The following is a 21,068-nucleotide window of genomic DNA, read 5'->3' as shown; positions in this document are numbered from 1 at the left end:
AAACTTTAAGTGCCAGGGAAACAAATTTAAAGTGACTTCAACAATTTTAGAGAAAGACTTAAATTCCCTGGAAAAAATCAGTTTTAAGTGCCTCGAAGAAAATGAAAAACTCACTTAAACTGCCTTAAAGAGTGAACTGCGATTTAAATTCCCTGAAAAAAATTAAAATTTGTACCGCTTTAAAATTTTAAATGCCAGGGAAATAAATTTAAAGTGACTTTAAGTGCCTGGAAAACGTGAAAAACGACTTAAATTTCCAGGAAAAAAACCAGTTTTAAGTGCCTGGAAAAAAATCAAAAACTCACTTAAATTGCCTAAAAGAGTGAACTGCGACTTAAATTCCCTGGAAAAAAAATTAAAATTCGTACCGTTTTAAAACTTCAAGTACGAGGGAAACAAATTTAAAGTGACTTTAACTGCCTGGAAAACGTTAAAAATGACTTAAATTCCCTGGAAAAAAAACAGTTTCAAGTGCCTGGAAAAAAATCAAAAACTCACTTAAATTGCCTAAAAAACTGAACTGCGACTTAAATTTCCAGGAAAAAAACTAAAAATTCGTACCGTTTTAAAACTTCCAAGTGCCAGAAAAGCAAATTTAAAGTGGCTTCAACTGCCTGGAAAAAGTAAAAAACTACTTAAATTCCCTGGAAAATGAAAAACTTACTTACAGTTGCTGCGTGAAAATATATTTTTTTTTTTAATTCATTTAAGACATGTTTTTGATTTTTTTTTTCTAAAAAGCATGATAGCTTAAGCATTTATTGGGTGTCTTAGATATTCTAAAATTTAAAAAAATATTTCTTTTAAACTTAATTAATAAATACCTTCTCGTTTTTTTTACCAATAGGTTCTACCTTGGTTTTCTGTAAAGAAATATTATCAAATTAAATATAATGCTTTCTTATAATCAAAGAAAGAAACACTTAATGCCAAGGATATTCCGAACATAACTCCTTTCTATCGGCACTCGGGAATATTCCAGGCATGCCAAATGACCTTCACCAACCCTCTTAAATAAATTCACAAATTTCCATACCTTACTACTGGTTCCAGCCTTCTTACTCCCAGGTTTTAGCACATAAGACTCCAACTCAGTACCCAACACTCTATGCTTAGTAGCATCATAAGTCTTCCTCTTCTTCTTTCCAGTTTTACCACAAATATCCTCGTGGACTCCCAACCTGTCGCTAGCAAACCGTCTACCACAAAATCGACATTCCGCCAAATCATCCCTTACCACTGGCGATTTGGGGGTAAGTTGTTTCGATGAGGGGCGGTTATTAGATGGCGCCCTAACCTAAAATTAATACAAAAAATATTAAAACCGTTTGTTTTTCCCTGAAAATTGAATTTTCTTACTTGTTTCGAGCTCATATTGTCGTTTGTCCTTGGCGGTGAGTTTCTGGATGAGTGACTGGAGGCGGACGATACGCTCGAGCTGGACCTTTGGGGGGCGGGTTTCGTTGGCGGTACCTGAGAATTTTTGCAATTTTTTTTCTTTTTAAATTAAATGAGGAATTTGGATTTAGTTGCGAGGATTCATTTGGAATTTTTTCGATGCGGTCAAAAATGACGGTGACAGGACAATGACAAGCGTTGACAAGCAAATATGTCCGTCCTATAAACTTTCCTGAATATTGATTTATTTATTATAACATAGACAAACCCCACGTAAATGATTCATAATTTAACCTTGACTCACTTCCAAGAAGGTTATTCATGGATGACTATCATTAGCGCGTGTGTTTGTCCATAAGGAAAAAGTCAATAACGGCAGTTTTGCTGGACAAATTGTAGTTTAATAAAAATGTTGTTTATTAGAGAAAATATATAAATTTGTCTTTTTTTTTTTTATTAGACAGTGTATTTACGTACTTTTGCTTCTGTCCTGGAAATTCCATTTCGTTGATTTGGTGGTCCGTTAGGTGTGGATTTGGGCTCTATTGGTTTCTTGCCTGGATTTTTCTGGATGGGTTTGTTGCTAATAATTTCTGAATGATCGTCATTAAAACCTAAAAGAGGGCATTTGGAATAATATTTTTTTAATTTGTCATGAAAAAGTCAATTATACTGTATTTTTATCGGTTTTATGTAAAAAGTGAAGGAGGCTTTTTTGTAGATCATAGAAATTTAAATTTTTTGGATATTTAGGAATTTTTACATAAAAAATGCAGTTTACGAGAAAATTATTAAAAAAAATTTTAATTCACTAAAATTTTTTATTAATTTTTTTTTAAAGCAAAAAAATTTGTAAAAAATTGAAAATAACAATTTAAATTAAAAAGTGAATTTTTCCGATTTTCGGTTTGATTTAGAGAAAAAGTGAAATAGGCTTTTATGTAGACTGTAGCATTTTCTCTCTTTTTGGTACTTACATTTTTAAACGTAAAAAAGACAGTTTAAGAGAAAATTTGAAAAAAAAAGTGAACAAAAAAATAATTTATTAAAATGTCATAATTTCTGGATTTTTGAAAATAAATCGTCGAAAAAGTAAAATTAAAAAAACTAAAAATTTTCAATCTTTGAAGAATAATGCAGCTTTCTAAAATTTCGTCAGATAGGCTCCAAGACAGTTAAATCAACATTTTTCCAGAATTAAAATAAAAGAGTAAAATAAAATTCATCTGATAGATAATCGAAATAACTATATACAAAAAACTATAAAGTAACTTTTTTGTAGTTATTATAGATATAATTATATAATTGTTTATCATTTGTGTGACGTCAGATCTACTCCAAGACAGCTAGCTCGACATTTTTCCAGATAACTTTATCCAGCACTAAGATAAAAGTACAAAATAAAAACTCTCTAATAATTAATTTAAATAGCTATAAAAACCTATAAAGCAACTTTCTTATAGCCATTATAGTTATGGAGATATAATTTTTTTATTATTAAGCTGACGTCTGATAGACTTCAAGACAGTTGCATCAACATTTTTCCAGATAACTTTTTCTTTAAATAAGACAAAAGACTAAAATAAAAACCATATAATAGACAAACTAAGTAGCTATAAATAAGTAATATATAACTTTCTTTTAACTATTAAAGTTATATATATATATAAATTTTTATTATTTGGCTGCTGACATCAGACAGACTCTTAGACAATTGGCTCAACATTTTCTCAGATAATATTTTTCAAAATAAAAATAAAAACCGTTTAATAAATAATCTGCGTAGCTATAAAAAACTATTATCTAACTTTCTTGTATCTGCCACATTTATCCGTATATAAATTATTATTATTTGGCTGACGTCAGATAGACTCCAAGACAACAGGCTCGATGTTTTTCCAGATAACTTTTTCTAGGTTTAAGATAAAAGAATAAAATAAAAACTATTTAATAAACAATTTAAGTAGCTAATAAAAACTATTAAACAACTTTCTTGTAACTATTATAGTTATCAATACATAAATTTTTATTATTTGGTTGACGTCAGATAGACTTCAAGACAACTGGCTTGACGTTTTTCCAGATAACTTTTTCCAGGATTAAGATAAATAGTAAAGTAAAATTTATCTAATAAATAATTTAAATAGCTATTAAAACCTGTAAAGCAACTTTTTTATAATTGTTATAGTTATCGATACAAAATTTTTTAATATTTGGCTGACGTCAAATACACTCCAAGAGGATGGGCTCGACGTTTTTTCAGATAACTGTTTCCATAATTAAGATAAAATAATAAAATAAAAACTGTGTTATAGACAAACTAAGTAGCTATAAAAAAGTTTAATACAACTTTCTTGTAACTATTATAGGTATCTATATCTAAATTATTTTTATTTGACTGACGTCAGATAGAATCCGAGACAACCGACTCGACATTTTTCCAAATAACTATTTCCATAATTACGACAAAGGAGTCCAATAAAAACTATCTACTAGATAACTTAGATATATTCTATAAAGAAAATATCTTGTAGCTATTATACTTAACAATATAAAAAAACTTATTGCGAAAGAGCGTACCCGGAAATCGGCTTCACACATGATCGTTTGCTTGAAAGATTTCAGGTAAAACCCTTACAGGAAAAAGGAAATTCGGCAGGTTTATAGCTCTTACATAAATAATTAATTAATGGCGTAATTGACTTGCCAGAGATCTTGCAACTTTTAAATTTACTCGCACTCCTCGGCTGTCAGCTCGCAGTCCTCAAACTTTTTACCTTTCAATACCCGAACCAACATTACAAAATTTTCGCCTATACGTAGTCCTTGCAAATACATATCACTCAATACAGAATCTAAAAGAATAATAATCTTGTTTTCTTCTAGCTTGTTGTTCAAGCACCCAATTTGCGAATGTTCTGCGTTGCCCATGGCCTGTAGGCTTAAGTTCTTGAGTGAGTTGGACTTTGTACGGATGGAGCTGAAAATCCAAATGCCAAAGCGCCACAGTGAGCTGTAAGACAAACCCAAATTTTGAGCACGCCGAGGAATTGACAAATTTGGGTCTTTCTCCACACTTTGAGCCACAGGAGAATCACCATTTTTATAGAATTATTTAATAATTTTAGTACGTTGTTCGACTGTTAAACGAACTAAACAAACAGTACGTCTTTTTGTAGTGGTATCCAAAATATGCAGTCCTGAGCGTACAAGCAAGTGAATTAAACAAATTAGGGATTTTATTATAGTGTTACTATTACTATATCGCGAATATTCCTTTTGATGAGGACCGACTAAGCTACTTGGTAAATTTTTCTGTTTTCCACTTTGTTTAATTCAACGCTATTGAGGCCAAGTAACTTCTTCTTGCTTTTAATGAAATCCTATATTCTGTCAAATTTATGGACTCATATCTCTCATATCGATATGGCCAAAGTCTATCGAAAAAGTGCTTAAAAATCAAATGTGAGTTTATTCGACAGGATTCAGATTAATTAATTTCTCAATTTCAGGCAGCGAATCATGGATTCATGTTTTAATTCCAGTTTATTGATATAGTTTATTTGCTTTATCATTCCAGGCAGTGGGTTTTCAGTTGCAGACATTCCTTAATTCCAGGCAGTTGAACCGTTAATTAATTTCCTATTTCCAGGCAGTTAGGCCAAGAATAAATTTTTTTGTTCTTTCTTTTTTTTCTGTTGTATTTAATGTGAGAATTCCTGGAGAAAATTTAAGTCATACTTACTTAAAGACACACACACAGTACCCAATAACTAACCATCAAGTTAGTTGTTAACATCTCTAATTTGGGACACATTAACCAAAGGACATGCATTTATGTCGTAGATATGCTCAATAGGATTTCTACCACCGCTCAAAACCAAAAATTGACACTTCTTGACGTTTAACTCCATAACATTTTGATCTCAACTCCACTATTAATTAAAGGACATATTAAATATTATAAAAAAGTGGTCCAGAAAGTATAAAAGCACAGTATTTGTATTAATAGAAGCAATACTTATTACGCTTAGGGGATTATTATTTACGCCCAGGGATAAGAGTTTTTTATAAATCATAAGACTTATACCAAGTAATAGGGATGCGCGCGTGATAGGGGTAATTAGTATAATAAAAAAAAATAAATGTATCGGCGGGAATATTGGGTGATATTTAGCTGACGTCAGATAGACTCGAAGACAGTTGGTTTGACATTTTTCCAGATAACTTTTTTCAAGATTAGGATAAGCGAGTAAGGTGAAAACCATCTCATAAATATTTTAAGTAGCTATAAAAAAGTGTTATACAACTTTCTTGTAACTATTATAGTTATCGATATATGAGTTTTTATTGTTTGGCTGACGTCAGATACACTCCAAGACAACTGGCTCGACGTTTTTCCAGATAACTTTTTCCAGGATTAAGATAAAAGAGTAGAGTAAAATTTATATAATAAACAATTTAAGTAGCTATTAAAAGTTATAAGGCAACTTTTTTGTAGCTGTTATGGTTATCGACATATAAATTTTTATTATTTGGCTGGCGTCAAATAGACTCCAAGAGGATTGGCTCGACACTTTTTCAGATAACTTATTCCATAATTAATATAAAATAATAAAATAAAACTCGAGTAATAGAAAAACTAAGTAGCTATAAAAAAATATAATATAACTTTCTTGTATCTATTATAGTTATCTATATATAAATTATTGTTATTTGACTCACGTCAGATAGACTCGAAGACAGTTGGTTTGATATTTTTCCAGATAACTCTTTTTAGGATTAGGATAAATAAGTAATATAAAAACTATCTTATAAATATTTTAAGTAGCTATAGAAAACTATTAAACAACTTTCTTGTAACTGTTATAGTTATCGATATATACATTTTTGTTATTTGGCTGACGTCAGATAGACTCCAAGACAACTGACTCGACGTTTTCCCAGATAACTTTTTCCAGAATTAAGATAAAAGAGTAAAGCAAAAACTCTCTAATAAACAATTTAAGTAGCTATAAAAAACTATTAAACAACTTTCTTGTAACTATTATAGTTATCTATATATAACTTTTTATTATTTGACAGCTATGCCAACACTCTTTCAGATAACTATTTTCACGATTAAGATAGAATAGTCAAATAAAAACTGTCTACGAGCTATAAAAAAATTATTAAATAGTTATTTATATATAATTAAAAAACAAACTTTTAGCTCACCTATTTTTGGAAGTTCCTCATCATCCAATCCCGCATCATTATCATTTAACAAATCAGTCAAATGATCACGTCCATTATCAACAGTATCATACCCATCAATAACTTGAGCCTCCTCCTCATAATTACCGTTTTTATAATTATTATTTGTCACTTTTTTATACGATCCAGTTTGACTAACCACTGGCTTGTTATTGTTCACTTGACTAACTGTCTTTTTCGCACTGGATTTTACTACAGTCGTCGTCCTGCTGCTGGCAACTGTTTTGTTTACCCTCGTGTTGGTTTTTAGGGGTTGCAGGGGGTAGCTTTTGTCCACTCCGGCTTTTTGCCTTCGGTCATCCAGGCTAAGTCGAGGCTAAAAAGTGTGTTTTTTTAAAAAAAAAGGTTAAAAAATCTAAATCACTTACTTTTGTAGCTCCAACAGTGCTAGTAGTGGTAATACTGCCGGCACTACTACGCCCCACCCTCTCGATAGCTCTCTGCTGCTGATTCTCGTAAAGTTTCAGCAGTTTTTCTTCTTTTTCTTGGATTTGCTTCTGCTGGAAACGCGCCTGGAACAATTCAAAAATTTAAGAGGTTTCGTCTCCACGGCCACCCTCAGACCTACAATATAATACTTTTGATCCACTTTTTCTAATAACCCTTTGGTGACCAACGAGGGAGGATTCGAGTCCCAATTGATGGCGGTTAAATCGTTTAAACTCGACGACATTATTGAATAAAAAATTTAAAAAAAAAACCTCTAAACTCTATCGCACGCGTTTATATATTAAATTGAGGGCTCGCTTTATTTGTATTGTGTGTACATCGACCATCTGAGTCGTTGTTGACGTCATTAACGTTTAATTTGAATGTGTATGCGTATTATTTGTTTCAGGGGTTATTGAGGGGTGAATTGAAGGATTTTTGACCTATAAAGGTTGTTTTTTTTGAGCAAAATATTGATTTAGGGAGTTTATATTATATTTTTTTTATGTTAAAAATATGCGATCTAGTCGCTCATCACTTTCGACTTTAAATGTTAATTCGGGTATAAAAGGCATATAAAATATTCGGAATTAATTATCTATCCTGTAAGAAAAATGCCTATTTGAGGATTTTTTTGAAAGTGTCAGTATAAAATTGATACTGGTATATTCAAAATATCAAGGTTTTTTGGGACCTCGTGAATATAGTCTCAATTAATTTAAAAAATTCAAATCATTCAGAAAAATAGGCAGTTGAATAATTGCAAATTTTCTACTTCTTTTAGAAAATTTTCCAATGATTTCCAGTAAAATTGTCAATTTTTTATATCAATATCAAGATAATTTGTGAATTATTTAACGAAAATCGTTTGAGTTTCTAGGCAGTTTCTGGTACAGATTTTTTTTTATTAAATAAAATTATAATTTTAATATAATTTCTCCAGGAAGCAAAAAAACATTTTTTTTCTCCAGATTGTACCCATTTTTTTGGGGAAATTTACAAGGATTTGGAAAATTTTCTTATTTTTCAAAAAAATAATTTTCTAGACAAATTTTACAAAAAAAAAAACCTGTTTCAGGGAATTGCACATTTTCTATTTATTAAATACTTAAAAATTTATTGTGCGTTATTATCTTTGTTTTCATATTTATTGTGCATTATTATCTTCTGTCATCATTAGCTCGTTTTCTAACCATTTGCCGATTTTTAATATAATTTCTCCAGGATGAACCCATTTTTTTGGGGAAATTTCTAGAGGGATTTTTAGAGTTCTCTTATTTTTCTTTTACTCGTGTACTTCTAAATAAAAAACGTTATTTTTTACTTTCTCCAGAAATTTAAACGTTTTTTTATTTTTCAAAGAAGTAATTTTCAAGGCAAATTTATAAGAAAAATCTTTGCCAGGCACATTTTATATTTATTAAATATTTATACTTAGATATACATTGTGCATGATTATCTTGCTCGTTTACTAATCACTGAATTAAGTAACAGACAATTTGGCATTGTGTCATTACAACTCTAATGAGATCTCAGTTATTTCCGGTGTTCCTAATGTGTGTATAATTCGTTTACCTATACCTTATGAATAAAATTTAAAATTGAACTAAGATTCAAAAATTCAGTATTTTTTTTTCTCTTTTAGGCAGTCCATCAATTTTTCTACTGTATTCCAAAATTTTTCCCTTATTCCAAGAAACTAGAAAAGTCACCAGTTTTGCAAATTGTATTCTATAAATTTTCAGATTAAAGGAATATGAGAAATATAAAATGTTTGCTTAGAAAAAAGTTTGCCTCAGAGAAAATTGAAGATTATTTCAATTTCCTGGAATAATCAAAAAATTATTTTTAAAAATTCATTGAAACAGTAGAAAAAATAATGAATTTCCCAATAAAAAAACACCCATTTCCTTGGATTTTCTTGATAAAAATCGGCACCTTGTAAAATCTCCTCCAAGAATCGTATATTTTTTTGTATATTCTAGAGAACCATAAACGGTTTTCCTTTAGTTTTCTGATGCAAAAAATTATTCACGAAATAGAAAATCTACAATTTCCCGAAAGAATTGAATTTTTTTTAATTACCTGAAAAGTAGAAAAACATGATGTTCAAGTTCTAATTTGAATTTCACAAGTTATACAAACTGTAAAAAATATATACGTAAATGTCATTAACTACATTGGCTATAAAGGACTCACTCACGTAAAGTACCGGAAAATTACCTCTCAGAAAATTAAAAATTACTTCAATTTCCTGAAATAATCAAAAAATTATTTTTAAAAATTCAGTAGAAAAAAATCATGAATTGCCCAATAAAAAAACGCCCATTTCCCTGGAATTTTTTTTTTTTTAAATAAAATGGAACTTTCTAAAATCGCCTGTAAGAAGCGGATATTTTTTTAAATATCCTAGAGAACCATAAACAGTTTTAAATTAGTGTTAGTAAAAAAAAAACGTGTGTCGTAAATATATATTATTATTCTGGTGCGAAAAATTATTCACGAAATAGAAAATCTACAATTTCCCGAAAGAATTAAATTTTTTTTAATTACCTGAAAAATAAAAAATAAAAATGTTATTCAGGTTCTAATTTGAGTTTCACAAGATACAAAGTACCGGAAAATTACTGTGTATTTATTTGGACAGTGTTAAGGAATTTTACCTTTTCAGTTACGGCTTTTGTAAAATTTGCTGTTATAAATACTTTTAATTTATTATAGTTTCTTTATAAATTCAGTCATTTTGCAAACGAAATTTATCTGACGTATAACTGAAATTAATGTGATTCCTTAATATCTTACTGAAAGCATATATTTTTTCAGAATGAATTTTACCGAAACTTTTTTATTTTGTATTTTTTTTAAGAAACCAGGAACTATAATAAAGTTACTCATATTGTGATAAAGTATGTATAATATTTTACCTAACTTAACATATTAATTTAAAATTAAACGTATTATAAAAAGAAAATGAAATAAAATTAATATTTTCTTGGCCAAAAGTTTGGAAACTGAAGAAAGTTATTTATATAAATTACATCTAAATCAAAATCTGCTACTATTTTGTGGCATATCCCTCCGAATTTATTACTTCTCTACATCTTCGTGGCATAGAATGAACAAGTCTTGCACAGTCTTCACTGGAAATGGCAGCCCACTCAGTTTGCAGTATTTCCCACAGTTGAGCCTTGTTTGAAATCGAATGGTTTCGAATCTTCCTGTCTAAATGATCCCATAAATTTTCTATGAGATGGAGATTGTGAAGGCCAATCCATTAAAGCAATGCTCTGTTCATTCAAGCAGTTTTTCACAAATTGGGACTTGTGTTTAGGGTCGTTGTCTTGCTGAAACAACCATCTCAATGGCATTTTCTTCTCAGCATAAGGCAACATGTTGTTCTCCAATATGTCTTTGTATAGAAAACGGTCCATTATTTCATCAATTTTAACCAGGGGGCCAACACCTGATCGGGAGAAACAACCCCACACCATTACGCTTCCACCACTATGTTTTACCGTAGGCATTTGGTATTTGTGGCTGTACCTTGTACCTTTTGGTCGCCGGACATAACGTCTCTTGTCACTCCCAAATAATTGAAACTTACTTTCGTCACTAGACAACACAGTATTCCAATTTTGGTGAGACCAGGTAAGATGATCTCGTGCAAATTTCAAGCGATCCTTTCTATTTTTCTTTGATATTAGTGGTTTCTTTATAGCAACATTTCCAAAAAGCCCCACTTTATTTAGCCTTGTTCTCACCGTGCGAGCAGACACAGAAATTCCCACTTCACTCATTTCTCCAGAAATATCTATAGAAGTTTTCTTTGGGTCGTTCATCGACATTCTTTTCATTACCTTCATAGCCCTTTTGGACAACTTTCTTGGTCTTCCTTGCTTGTGAGCTACCGAAATATTTCCTCTCTCTTCAAATTTTTTAATTATTTTTGAAACAGTGCCTTTTAAAATGTTTAAATTTTTATTTATTTCAATTTGTTTATAGCCCTTCTGGTATAGTTTAACTATTTGATGTCTGTCTTCACTCAAACAAAATCGTACCGTTAAACAGCTTCTAGTAAACAATTATTATGATTTTATTAAAGGTTTCCATACATTTGGCCACAGAGAAATAACTCCTCTTTCATCAAAAATTAATAAACAAATTTTTTTTGCTTTACCTCCATTGGAGTTTCTTTATTTGCTGATAAGTTGTTTATATATATTTTTGAGAGTTTTCGCATTGCGATATTTTCTGCTTTTTTTGAAAAAGTTTAAAGTTTCCATACTTTTGGCCACCACTGTATATATTGCTTTATTTTAATTTTTCAGATGTTGGTTACTAAATATTATGTAGAGAATATTCTGTATAAAAATACACATTTTACCAAAGACACATTTATTTGACAACTTTATCATGTCTCTATTTACCTAAATTATTTTCCTTTATACATATTTTTAAGATATTAAGATATAGTGAATATTATTTGGTTTCTCTTTTAGGCAATGCATGAATTTGTCTACTGTGATCCAGGAAATTTAAAAAATAATTTTTCCTTCTTCCAGGAAATTAAAGTAACTTTCAATTTCCGTTCAGGAAAACTTTCTTCTAACAAAAAATTTCGTATTTGTTTTATTCATTTATTAAGCTGAAAATTTGCAATTTATTAATTAAATTTAATTAAATTCTTTTTATTTTCCAGGCGGTTTATTCAGTTTTTACGGATATCAAAAAAAAATAACCAAAAAAAAAGGACTTTTCTTTTCAAGAGTGACAAAGGGAAATTCATATTTTCATGTTATTTCTGATAAACTCATTAATTTTTTTGTAATTTCCAGGCAATTCATCGAATTTCTTTTTCAAGTAAAACAAATTATTTTCCACATCATTTAGGAAATTAAAGATGATTTTTTAAATTTTATTGATTAAGTATCAAAAAATCAACAAAACTCATATTTTTTTTAAATAATTTTTTAGGAAAAGTAGGAAAAGTTTGTTTCGGGAAATAATAATAATAATAATAATAATAATAATAATAATAATAATAATAATAATAATATATATTTATTTAGCAACATGTGCTACATACATAACCACAACACAAATTTTATTGTCATATTAATATTTAAATTGCTAAAAGTTGCATTTCACCTTACGTGTGAACTATCGGAAATCGATGATACTGTTGGGGTATTTCCTGCATGTTACGACACACTTTTTTTTAACTGTATTTTATTTTAATATAAAATTTTGTATTATTTGTTTTTTTTTAAACAACCTGATAATTTATACTTTTCTCCAGAAAAATAAAAAAACAATTTCCCCTTAACACCAAAAAATTTTTAAAAATATTTCAAGGTTTTTCAGAAAGTTTTAAAAAATCCGTTCATTCCAAGAAATTCTAAAAACTTCAATTTTTCAAAGAAATCCAAGGAAATAGGAATTTTGTTTATATTTTTTTAGGTAATGTATGATTTTGTCTAATGTGTTTCAGAAAATGTTTAAAATAATTTTTTGCATAAGGAAAACTTTTTTCCAAGCAACAATTTCATATTTCTTCTATTAAGTTAAAAGGCAGAATATTTGCAACTTAATTTATTACATTTATTTAATTATTGTTTCCCAAAGATCTGAAAAAAAATTAATTTCCAGGTTATTTTAGAAATATACAATTTTTACAGCAAATTAGGTACTTTTTGTTTTTTAAGCCCATATTAATTTTTCTCTTTGTGTTCTAGATAATTAAAAAAAAATCCCTTTCCAGGAAATTATGGAAAAACATTAATTCTTTAAAGAATTTATTAATTCTTTCAATCAGTCTATGAATTTTTCTGTTTCCTGCTTTTTATTTTAAGTTACTTACAATTACTCTTTCAAAAAATTAAGTATCCTCTCTAAACAACCCTTGCAAGATCTGTTCTTTTAGGACCAATTTTTCAATTATTTTTTCAGTTAACTGAAAAAACAACAAAAGTCGCTTATGTCGTATTTTCATGTAAAACCAATAGTCGATCGATCACTTTCTACTTTAAATATCGATAAGTTTTTTAATTTTTAATTTTAGAGCTATAAAGCATCAAATAAATTGAATACCAGAAATTGAATTATCTGTCAATTGACGTGATTATATATACATTTTTACACAATATTAACATAAAATTTCAAAATTTAACCGAAACCTATGAACCTACTCGTATTTGTATAGACGACCGTTTAATCCGCCAATACGAGGCGCCAAGCCTAATTGTTAATCCTTAAGCAACAAATAACAATTACACATCGAATTGTTGTTTACAAAAAAAACACAACTTGTTAATTAACAATACGTCGGCGTACGATGCATGACGTTTACTTACTTAACTTGCAGACAAGGAAACAATGGATGGTTGAGTCACTTTTTTCATGTGTTGGTGAAATCACCATTTTCTAAAACCGTTTAGGTGGGTACGTTTAAGTTCCAAAGATGGGTACTTGAATGATTGTTATTATTGATACGTATATAGAATCCATTATTTTTTTTAATGCAACTCTTAATCTATGGGGTTAGAGAGAAAACGTGAATTTGTATACCCTGTATATGATAAAGAAAAGTATCAGGTCGTACACCTGCAAAAGTTGACATTGACTGGTTGATTCACCAAATCGTTTGCTAAGGTTGGCTGACCAGGCGTTTCTGATGGTCTTCGCCCACTTCCACGTATATACTTTTCACTGTCTGACTCACCTGAGTGAGCTTCTTCCTTATTTAGTCTTATTGCATAATAAACAGAGGCGTAGCAACAAGAGAGCACCATTTATAGGCGTTTTTATACGTGTAGGATGTGCTGTTTTTTCTAATAAGAAACCCCGTATATTATGTAACTAGTCCTAGGGCTTAAATGCATAATGAAAAATTATTTGGGTTTTAAATGTCAGATATTCCAGGGATCCCAACAAAATAAGTTAAAATTATGTTTCAAGTTATCTGGAAAACGATTAAAAAATACATGGTTTGTCTGAAAAAAAAAATGTTTTAGAAAATATCGACTTTCTGGAAGGACTGTTTGGAGAGCATACTATATTTATTAAAAACCTGGAAGAAGTAAAAAATGTTGTTGGAGAATGTGATTACCTGGAAAGGGGTGAAAAATATTATGAATTGTTTGAAAAAAATTTAGGAAAAACAAAAAGAGAAGACAATGTATTTTTGATATTAATTAAAAAAAATATATTTCTATAATTTCGTAGAAAAACCAGAAAAAAAATTCCTGAAAAAAGACAATTGAAACATGGATGGATTACTTAAAAAAAAATAAAAAATACCAAATTCTTTAAGTTTTTTTGGGAAAATTGGAAATTTTTAGGGACATTTTGGTTTTTTTTTTTTAGTTTTTTGTAAAATAGAAAATTTTTGCAATATCCTTGAGGAAATAAAAAAACATTTTATTATTTAATTACCTGCAAATGTACTTTTTAAAAATTCGGATTTTCTTGAAAAAGTAAAAAACGTGAAGCTGAAAATTTTAATTTCAATAAAATATTTGCCAGAAAAAATTCTTTAAGAAAAAAATTAATTTTTTGAAAAGAATAAAGTGGAAAATATTTTGTAGGAAATAAAATTTACGAACAGCATTAAAAAAACAAGAAAATAAAACATTGTTTTAATCTATTCAATAAATAGAAAACCTACATTTTTTGGGAGAAAGAATTTATTTCTATTCAGCTGGAAAATAATAAATAATATGAATGTTCTTCATAAAAATTTCCTGCATATTCAGAACCCCCGCCTGCTTTGCCTTACTTAAATACTTAAATATGATACTCAATACATGCATGTCTCGATTAATTAAGAAAATCTTTTTTTTTTTACTTTTTACTTTTAAGGTTTTTGAAGGGCTATGCCACACAGGTTCTATCTTATGATGAACCTGTGTAAACGGTTCTCTATAATCGAGGCATGGTCCTATTTATCATGTATTTGATAGGTTGTACAACATATGTATATTATTATGCTACAATATTGTATATCATTATTTATTTACCTTCATGATAAATAAATTTGTTTTGAATTTGAATTTGAATTTGAATTTGAAAATTTAAAAATTAGAAAAAAAATTATTTTCTGACTTAAGTGAAAAATCATTTACTTCACTTGGAAAAATAAGAAATTCATTACTAGAGATCAAAAAAGTATATAGAACTAAATTGAAAATTATAGAATTTTATTAAATTAAACAAATAAATTAATCAAATGAACTGGAAAAAATTAAATATTCTTAAAAAATAGCTGGATTTTACTGGAAGGAAATTGAACTTTTAGCCAGTTTTTTGAAAAAACATAAAAATATCTTTTCAGTTTTCTGGAAAGCAATATAGGAAGGAAAGCATAATAAGAAATGTTTTCAACTCTCTGGAAATTTCAACAGATCCATAAGAAATATCATTAAAACCTGAATTTCTATTAAAAGTTTATATCAGGAAAATAGGAAGAGTTTTATTGAGTTTAATAAAATAAATTGCAAATTTTCAGCTTATTTTTAATTTTCTGAAACACAGTAGAGAAATTCATCTATTGCCTAAAAAAAATTAAAAGATGTTGGTTTTCTTTGAAATATTGAAAATTTCTAGAATTTCATGGAAATTGGATTTTTTAAAATTTCCAGGAAAAACATAAGAAGTTTCTACAATTTTCCGGTGCGGATATTAATTTGTTGGTTTCCTGCAAAAAAAATTAAAAATATCAAACCTGAAAAAAAAAGTACAAAATTCCTTATTTAATACGTTTTCGGAAACAAGCAATTTTTAATAAATTCCTATTAAAAATAATTTAAAAAAAAAATATGAATTTTGCTTAACATGTTTAAAAAAAAATGTAAAAATTGTTAGTTTTTTAGATGAAGGGGAAAATAATGTATTTTAATTAGAAAACAGATGAGAATTTGATGGATTGCATGTAAAAATAACAAACTTCTTCAATTGACTGGAAATTACAAAGAAATCCATACATTACAAAAATAACAATTTAACTATGGATACGTAAATTGCAAATTTTCAGCCTATTACAGAAATAGAAATAATAATGTAATAATAAAAGAAATATAAAATTTTTGCATAGAAGAAAGTTTGCCTGAGAGGAATTCAAGTTTTGAATTACTTCCTCCTCTAGCAATATGTATTTGCATCTAAAGGGCGCTATAATACAATAATAACTAAGAGAATCAAAAGAAGTGTTTGTACAATTTTAACTAAATTCAAATTTAATGAATAATTCAAACTAAAATTGAATTTTTTTTGGTACATACATATTGATTTTTCCTTCAAAAGCTCTTGAACTGGAAATATCCCAAATTTTCAGAGCTTTTAAATCAATATTGATCATTTTAGATTCTAGATCAGCCTTAAAAGTCCGTGAAATTCAGGATGTTCTAGAATACAAATATTGATTTGCCCTTATAACCGTTTAAAAGTTAAAGATTTGGATAAATTAATATTGTCTTATAAGAAAAAATTTTCATTTTAGGATATCATTATTGATTTGACATTGATGATACATATGGTCGAAATATTTAAATATTAATTTATTCTTACAAACTTTGAACCTGATATCACAGTCTAACAAATTGTTAAAATAAGTTGAAATCTATATACTTTGCTGATATCTTCTAGACTGTAAATACTGATTTTGCCTCAAAAATTGACAAATTCTAATTATTAAACACTCTGACAGGAATGACTGAAATTGAAAAAAATTGAATCTAAGTCACTCAAGGTTGGCAATATTAATTTTCCCTTTAAAAAAACCTTAAGGTATCTAGGGTGTTAATATTGATTGGGCTTAAAAGTTTTAGAAATTTTGGATATTCTAGAGAAGGAGTATGGATTATTCTTTCAAAGAATCATTTATTACTAAGACTTTTGTATTCGACTAGCACTATTGATTTAGACATTTCTCGGCTACTACAATCGATTTTTCCTAAAAAAACTTGAAAATTTAAAAAAATTCTCAGGCTTTTAATACTAATTTGATCTAGAAAGTATTTGATTATTTAGTGTAAAAATGTAAATTAATCAATATGTTTGTTCATATTTTTCATAAAGCAATTGACACAATCAATACCGTGGGTTGAAAAATATTTACTACCATATAACCATTTTTTTTAACTGTCTTTTTTTAATTGTTTAAACTGGATTAGTGTGGGATTTTCGCCTATACCCACGATTTTCCTTGAATAGCAATAAACAACAATACAACCTTTTTGCAGACATTCGGTCTTATTTTTTTAATGTCACTTTTACTTTTTATTAGTTCGTCTGCTAACGACATGCTAATGCTCTTAATAAGTAGGCAGCAAACCCATAAAAATGTAATAAATTAGTAATTATTAAAAAAAAATTTTATAGCCATTTTTTTGTAATTAACTTTTACTTACTTGCATCTGAGCCAGTCTCGACGTCATGATTTTTCAATTGTATGCCGTATTATAATCGGTTTTTTTAAAAAATCATCCTGAAAATAAGGTTATCAATTAGTACACATTTTTATATGTAATTTTTGTCTTAAATAATATATTTTACGCAAAAATAAATTCTAATAATAAATAGGGACACATTGAACGTGTTTCCTTCTAGCCCCTATTTCCAACTCAGGGGTGGCAAATCTGGGTTAAACCCCCTGGTTAGCATAAAAAGGGTGAATGACTGAAATGGCCTGCCTGCGTGTCCGATGTCACAAACAGACACGAACTATGGATTAATATTTAAAATTGTTGTCTAATATTGACCATTTCTGGACCTAATGTGGGTCACCAGGGTAAAAACCCATTAGGGGTCAGCCAATAAATGATTCACAGGGTGTCTACGACTTTTGAGGCCACCCTGCGGTATTAAAATTGAACTTAATTAGGGCTAATTGGTTGGTAAACATGCCAAAGGGGTATCTTGACTAGCCCAGTTTATTAAGGTGTGGAATGGGTGTATATGGCATTACGTTACAACCCTAAAAACTGTTATACAGAGGGTAAGTGATTAGTTAGAAATTGGGTTGACTCATTAAGACCAATATATGACAAATATTAATTCTCACTGAGATTACCCCGTATATATTTAACGATTTGTTTATTTAAAATTCCTAAGCGTTTCAGCCTTGGTCAATGTAAATCTAGGAAATACGTTAAAACAGTATGAAATCATCAGAAATATTTATAACCATATATATAGTTATATACTTATTATGTGCACAAATAACTAGTTTTTAAATTATAACTGAATTTATATCCGAGCGGTAAATAAACTAACGAACCCATTTAATAAATATTATTTTTAATTTTTGTAATTTTAGGAACAATTTTTAGCGTTTCCTAATTATAGTTTTTTAACAGTCGTGAATTTTTACAATTGGAAATGCTAAAACCAAAATAGGTATATTGTATTTATATGTCTCTCAATAGCTCTATTATACTGTTAAAATTTTGCTAATTATAGTTTCTCGCAAATATAAATTTTTCTGGGATTTTTAAATTATTATTTCTCGTAAATAGTTTACGCAAATTATGACATGTGGCCTATCAATTTTCACTTGGATTTTTACGTAAAATTCAAAAACATAAATGTCTTAGAACTTCTAAAAACTAAAGTGATACTTTAGGCCTCAGTACATTTTTTTAATTTGTACAAATATTAATTAAAAAATGTACAAATAACACTCTATAATTTTTACATCACCATCATGTGGGGCGAAAAAAGTGGCCATGAAAACGAGTTTTTTTAGTTATACTTTACTAATACTATAACATATAATAAAATAATGGTGTCATTTCAAAAATAATTTACATATTATCCAAATTTAGAAATATAAAAAAAGAAGACTCTTAAAATAAGTTAAAAAATTTTTTTTTGATTTTTCAAGACAATTAAATCCAGTGTTCTTTAAGTCACCTGGATTATCTCAGCAATTTTTGCTAAGAATGATTGAAATAATGGAAAATATTGAAATAATGGAAGGCATTTGAAATAGTTTTTTTTCCATGATTTGAAAGCAGTGAAAATCATTTTTTATTTTAATCCAGTATAATAAAGTAATTTTTTAAAATATGTTCACTTTTTTCCAGGCATTTGCAATAATTATTAAATTTGTAAGTCATCCAGATAACCTAGATATAATTACAACATTATAAAGAAAAATTCTAAGATTTCAAGGAAAATTTTAAAAACATAGGTTTCAAAATCCAACAATCCCTTCTACTTTTTAAGTATTTTTTATTTACTTTAATATTTTACAAATTAGTTAAAGAAGAAATCTAGTTTAAAAGAGAATGCTTTAAATACAAAATAGAGCAATAGGGGTTATTTATTTTAAAATAATGACATGTACAAACACATAAAAGTTTGCCATACTAATGAATTAGAAGTTACCTATTTAATAGTAAAATTTAATCCAAAGTTCGCATGGTATTTATTTAATCTAAGGGAAGATTTCTTAAACATTATTGTGGCAACTTTTTGCCAAATAAATAAATACTATTATATTAATTAAAATATCAAATTATACATATATTTTACCTCTAAAATGTCTCACGTATTACACCAAACTCCCCAAACACAAAAAAGGTCAATTGTGTTTATTATTCGACCGACAGCGCGACGTAACGAAAGAACCGCAAAACCGCGACTAAAGCGAAACTTGTTGAAGTACATTTTGCTGCTTCTCCTTCGAAATCAAACGAACGTCACGATATTATACGTGCATAGGCGCAGTTAATACCGAACAATTTTGTTTATAAATACCAATAACATTTAACCGCTCAAATATGTATCATTTTTGCATTTCTTGCGGCTTTTTAATAATAGAGGATGCGTTTTAAATTTAATATTTGATTTTTAAGGTTTTTCAAACTTCCTGAATCTTTAATAAATAATGCGTGTGTATAAGGAACATGCTTATCATATTCTTGATTAAAATAAGGTGAAAAGTTCGATCTTCTTTTGGGATTGAAGGTGTTTCATGGTAAGATGCATTCAGTAAGAGTATAGTTATTAATTAAAAAGACTTTTTATTTAGTCTTAATTAATGAATTATACGTACTTATAGGCTAAGTTTATAATGCAAAATGACAGTTGTGGAAACGGTTCTATAATAATGATTTTTGACATTCTTAAGTAAATAATTGTAAGTTAATTATGCTTGTTTTTAATTTAAAATTTAAAATACTTTTTTCATATTATTCTAAAGCCTATGACAAAAAAACGTATTAGACCTGAAAGCCCATGGATTTTGAAAACTGTAGTAGAGTTAGAAGGTCAATTAAATTCAATTAATATTTTTTTATTTTTTATTTGTTTTTTTATACTTTTTCTAATTGCGATATAAAACAAAAAAAAAATGTTTTTTATTTACTTTTTCGAATTTTTGTATTATCCGGTTTACGTGCCATATGAAAATTCTTATTATTTTTTGTTTGAGTTTTCAGCATGTATTATTGGACCAAGTTAAAAAAATTAAAAAGACTAGGATAAAGGGCATTATCCTATATAATTTTTTTTTAATTACATAAAATGAACTCAGATCAGGAGCTTGTAATTGCCAATTAAATAAATATGATAAATAATTAAATCAAAAATTAATTAGAAAATTGCAAGAAATCGACATAAAAAGACAAAATTTTACATTTAAAAGGTGTCACAAATTCACATTTGTGACAGAAAAAAATTATAACGAAAATTTGCAATTACTTAATCAGTTTCTAAGGTACAAGAAACACATCTCAAAGGTTAGAAAACCTTTTTCTAAGTTCTTATATAGTATATATTTAAATATTTCAGAGTGTGTATTTATTGATAATGAATATTGAATATAGATTAGGGTTTCTTAAAAAACCTACCTATACCTGCTCGAGCAACGGCTACTGCATTGACGAGCCCTTCGATGACATAGGTCCAGTTCAATAAATTACACAGTTGTGATTTACGATTACATAAGGGTTTATTGTACCTTTTGGTTAGTAATAATTAAC

At 28.3% G+C, this 21,068-nt stretch overlaps 1 protein-coding gene across 1 annotated transcript in view; it reads right to left on the bottom strand.

The window, feature by feature from the left end:
- The window catches only part of LOC126735305 (pecanex-like protein 1), a 28,455-nt gene extending 8,698 nt beyond the window's left edge, over positions 1-19,757 (bottom strand). Inside the window, exons 1-7 of the mRNA XM_050439255.1 lie at positions 19,618-19,757; positions 17,490-17,566; positions 7,023-7,166; positions 6,616-6,970; positions 1,876-2,012; positions 1,360-1,473; positions 1,037-1,297 (exon numbers count right to left, since the gene is read on the bottom strand). Of these exons, the coding sequence (XP_050295212.1) occupies positions 1,037-1,297; positions 1,360-1,473; positions 1,876-2,012; positions 6,616-6,970; positions 7,023-7,166; positions 17,490-17,516 (1,038 nt within the window). The 5' untranslated portion in view covers positions 17,517-17,566; positions 19,618-19,757. The remainder of the gene's footprint in view (positions 1-1,036; positions 1,298-1,359; positions 1,474-1,875; positions 2,013-6,615; positions 6,971-7,022; positions 7,167-17,489; positions 17,567-19,617) is intronic.
- Positions 19,758-21,068: the final 1,311 nt, after the last annotated feature.

The sequence above is a fragment of the Anthonomus grandis genome, chromosome 4 (genome assembly GCF_022605725.1).
Source record: "Anthonomus grandis grandis chromosome 4, icAntGran1.3, whole genome shotgun sequence".
Lineage (NCBI taxonomy): Eukaryota > Metazoa > Arthropoda > Insecta > Coleoptera > Curculionidae > Anthonomus > Anthonomus grandis.
Note: the sequence above shows the minus strand (reverse complement) of the source record. Positions and strands in the feature narration are given on the sequence as shown.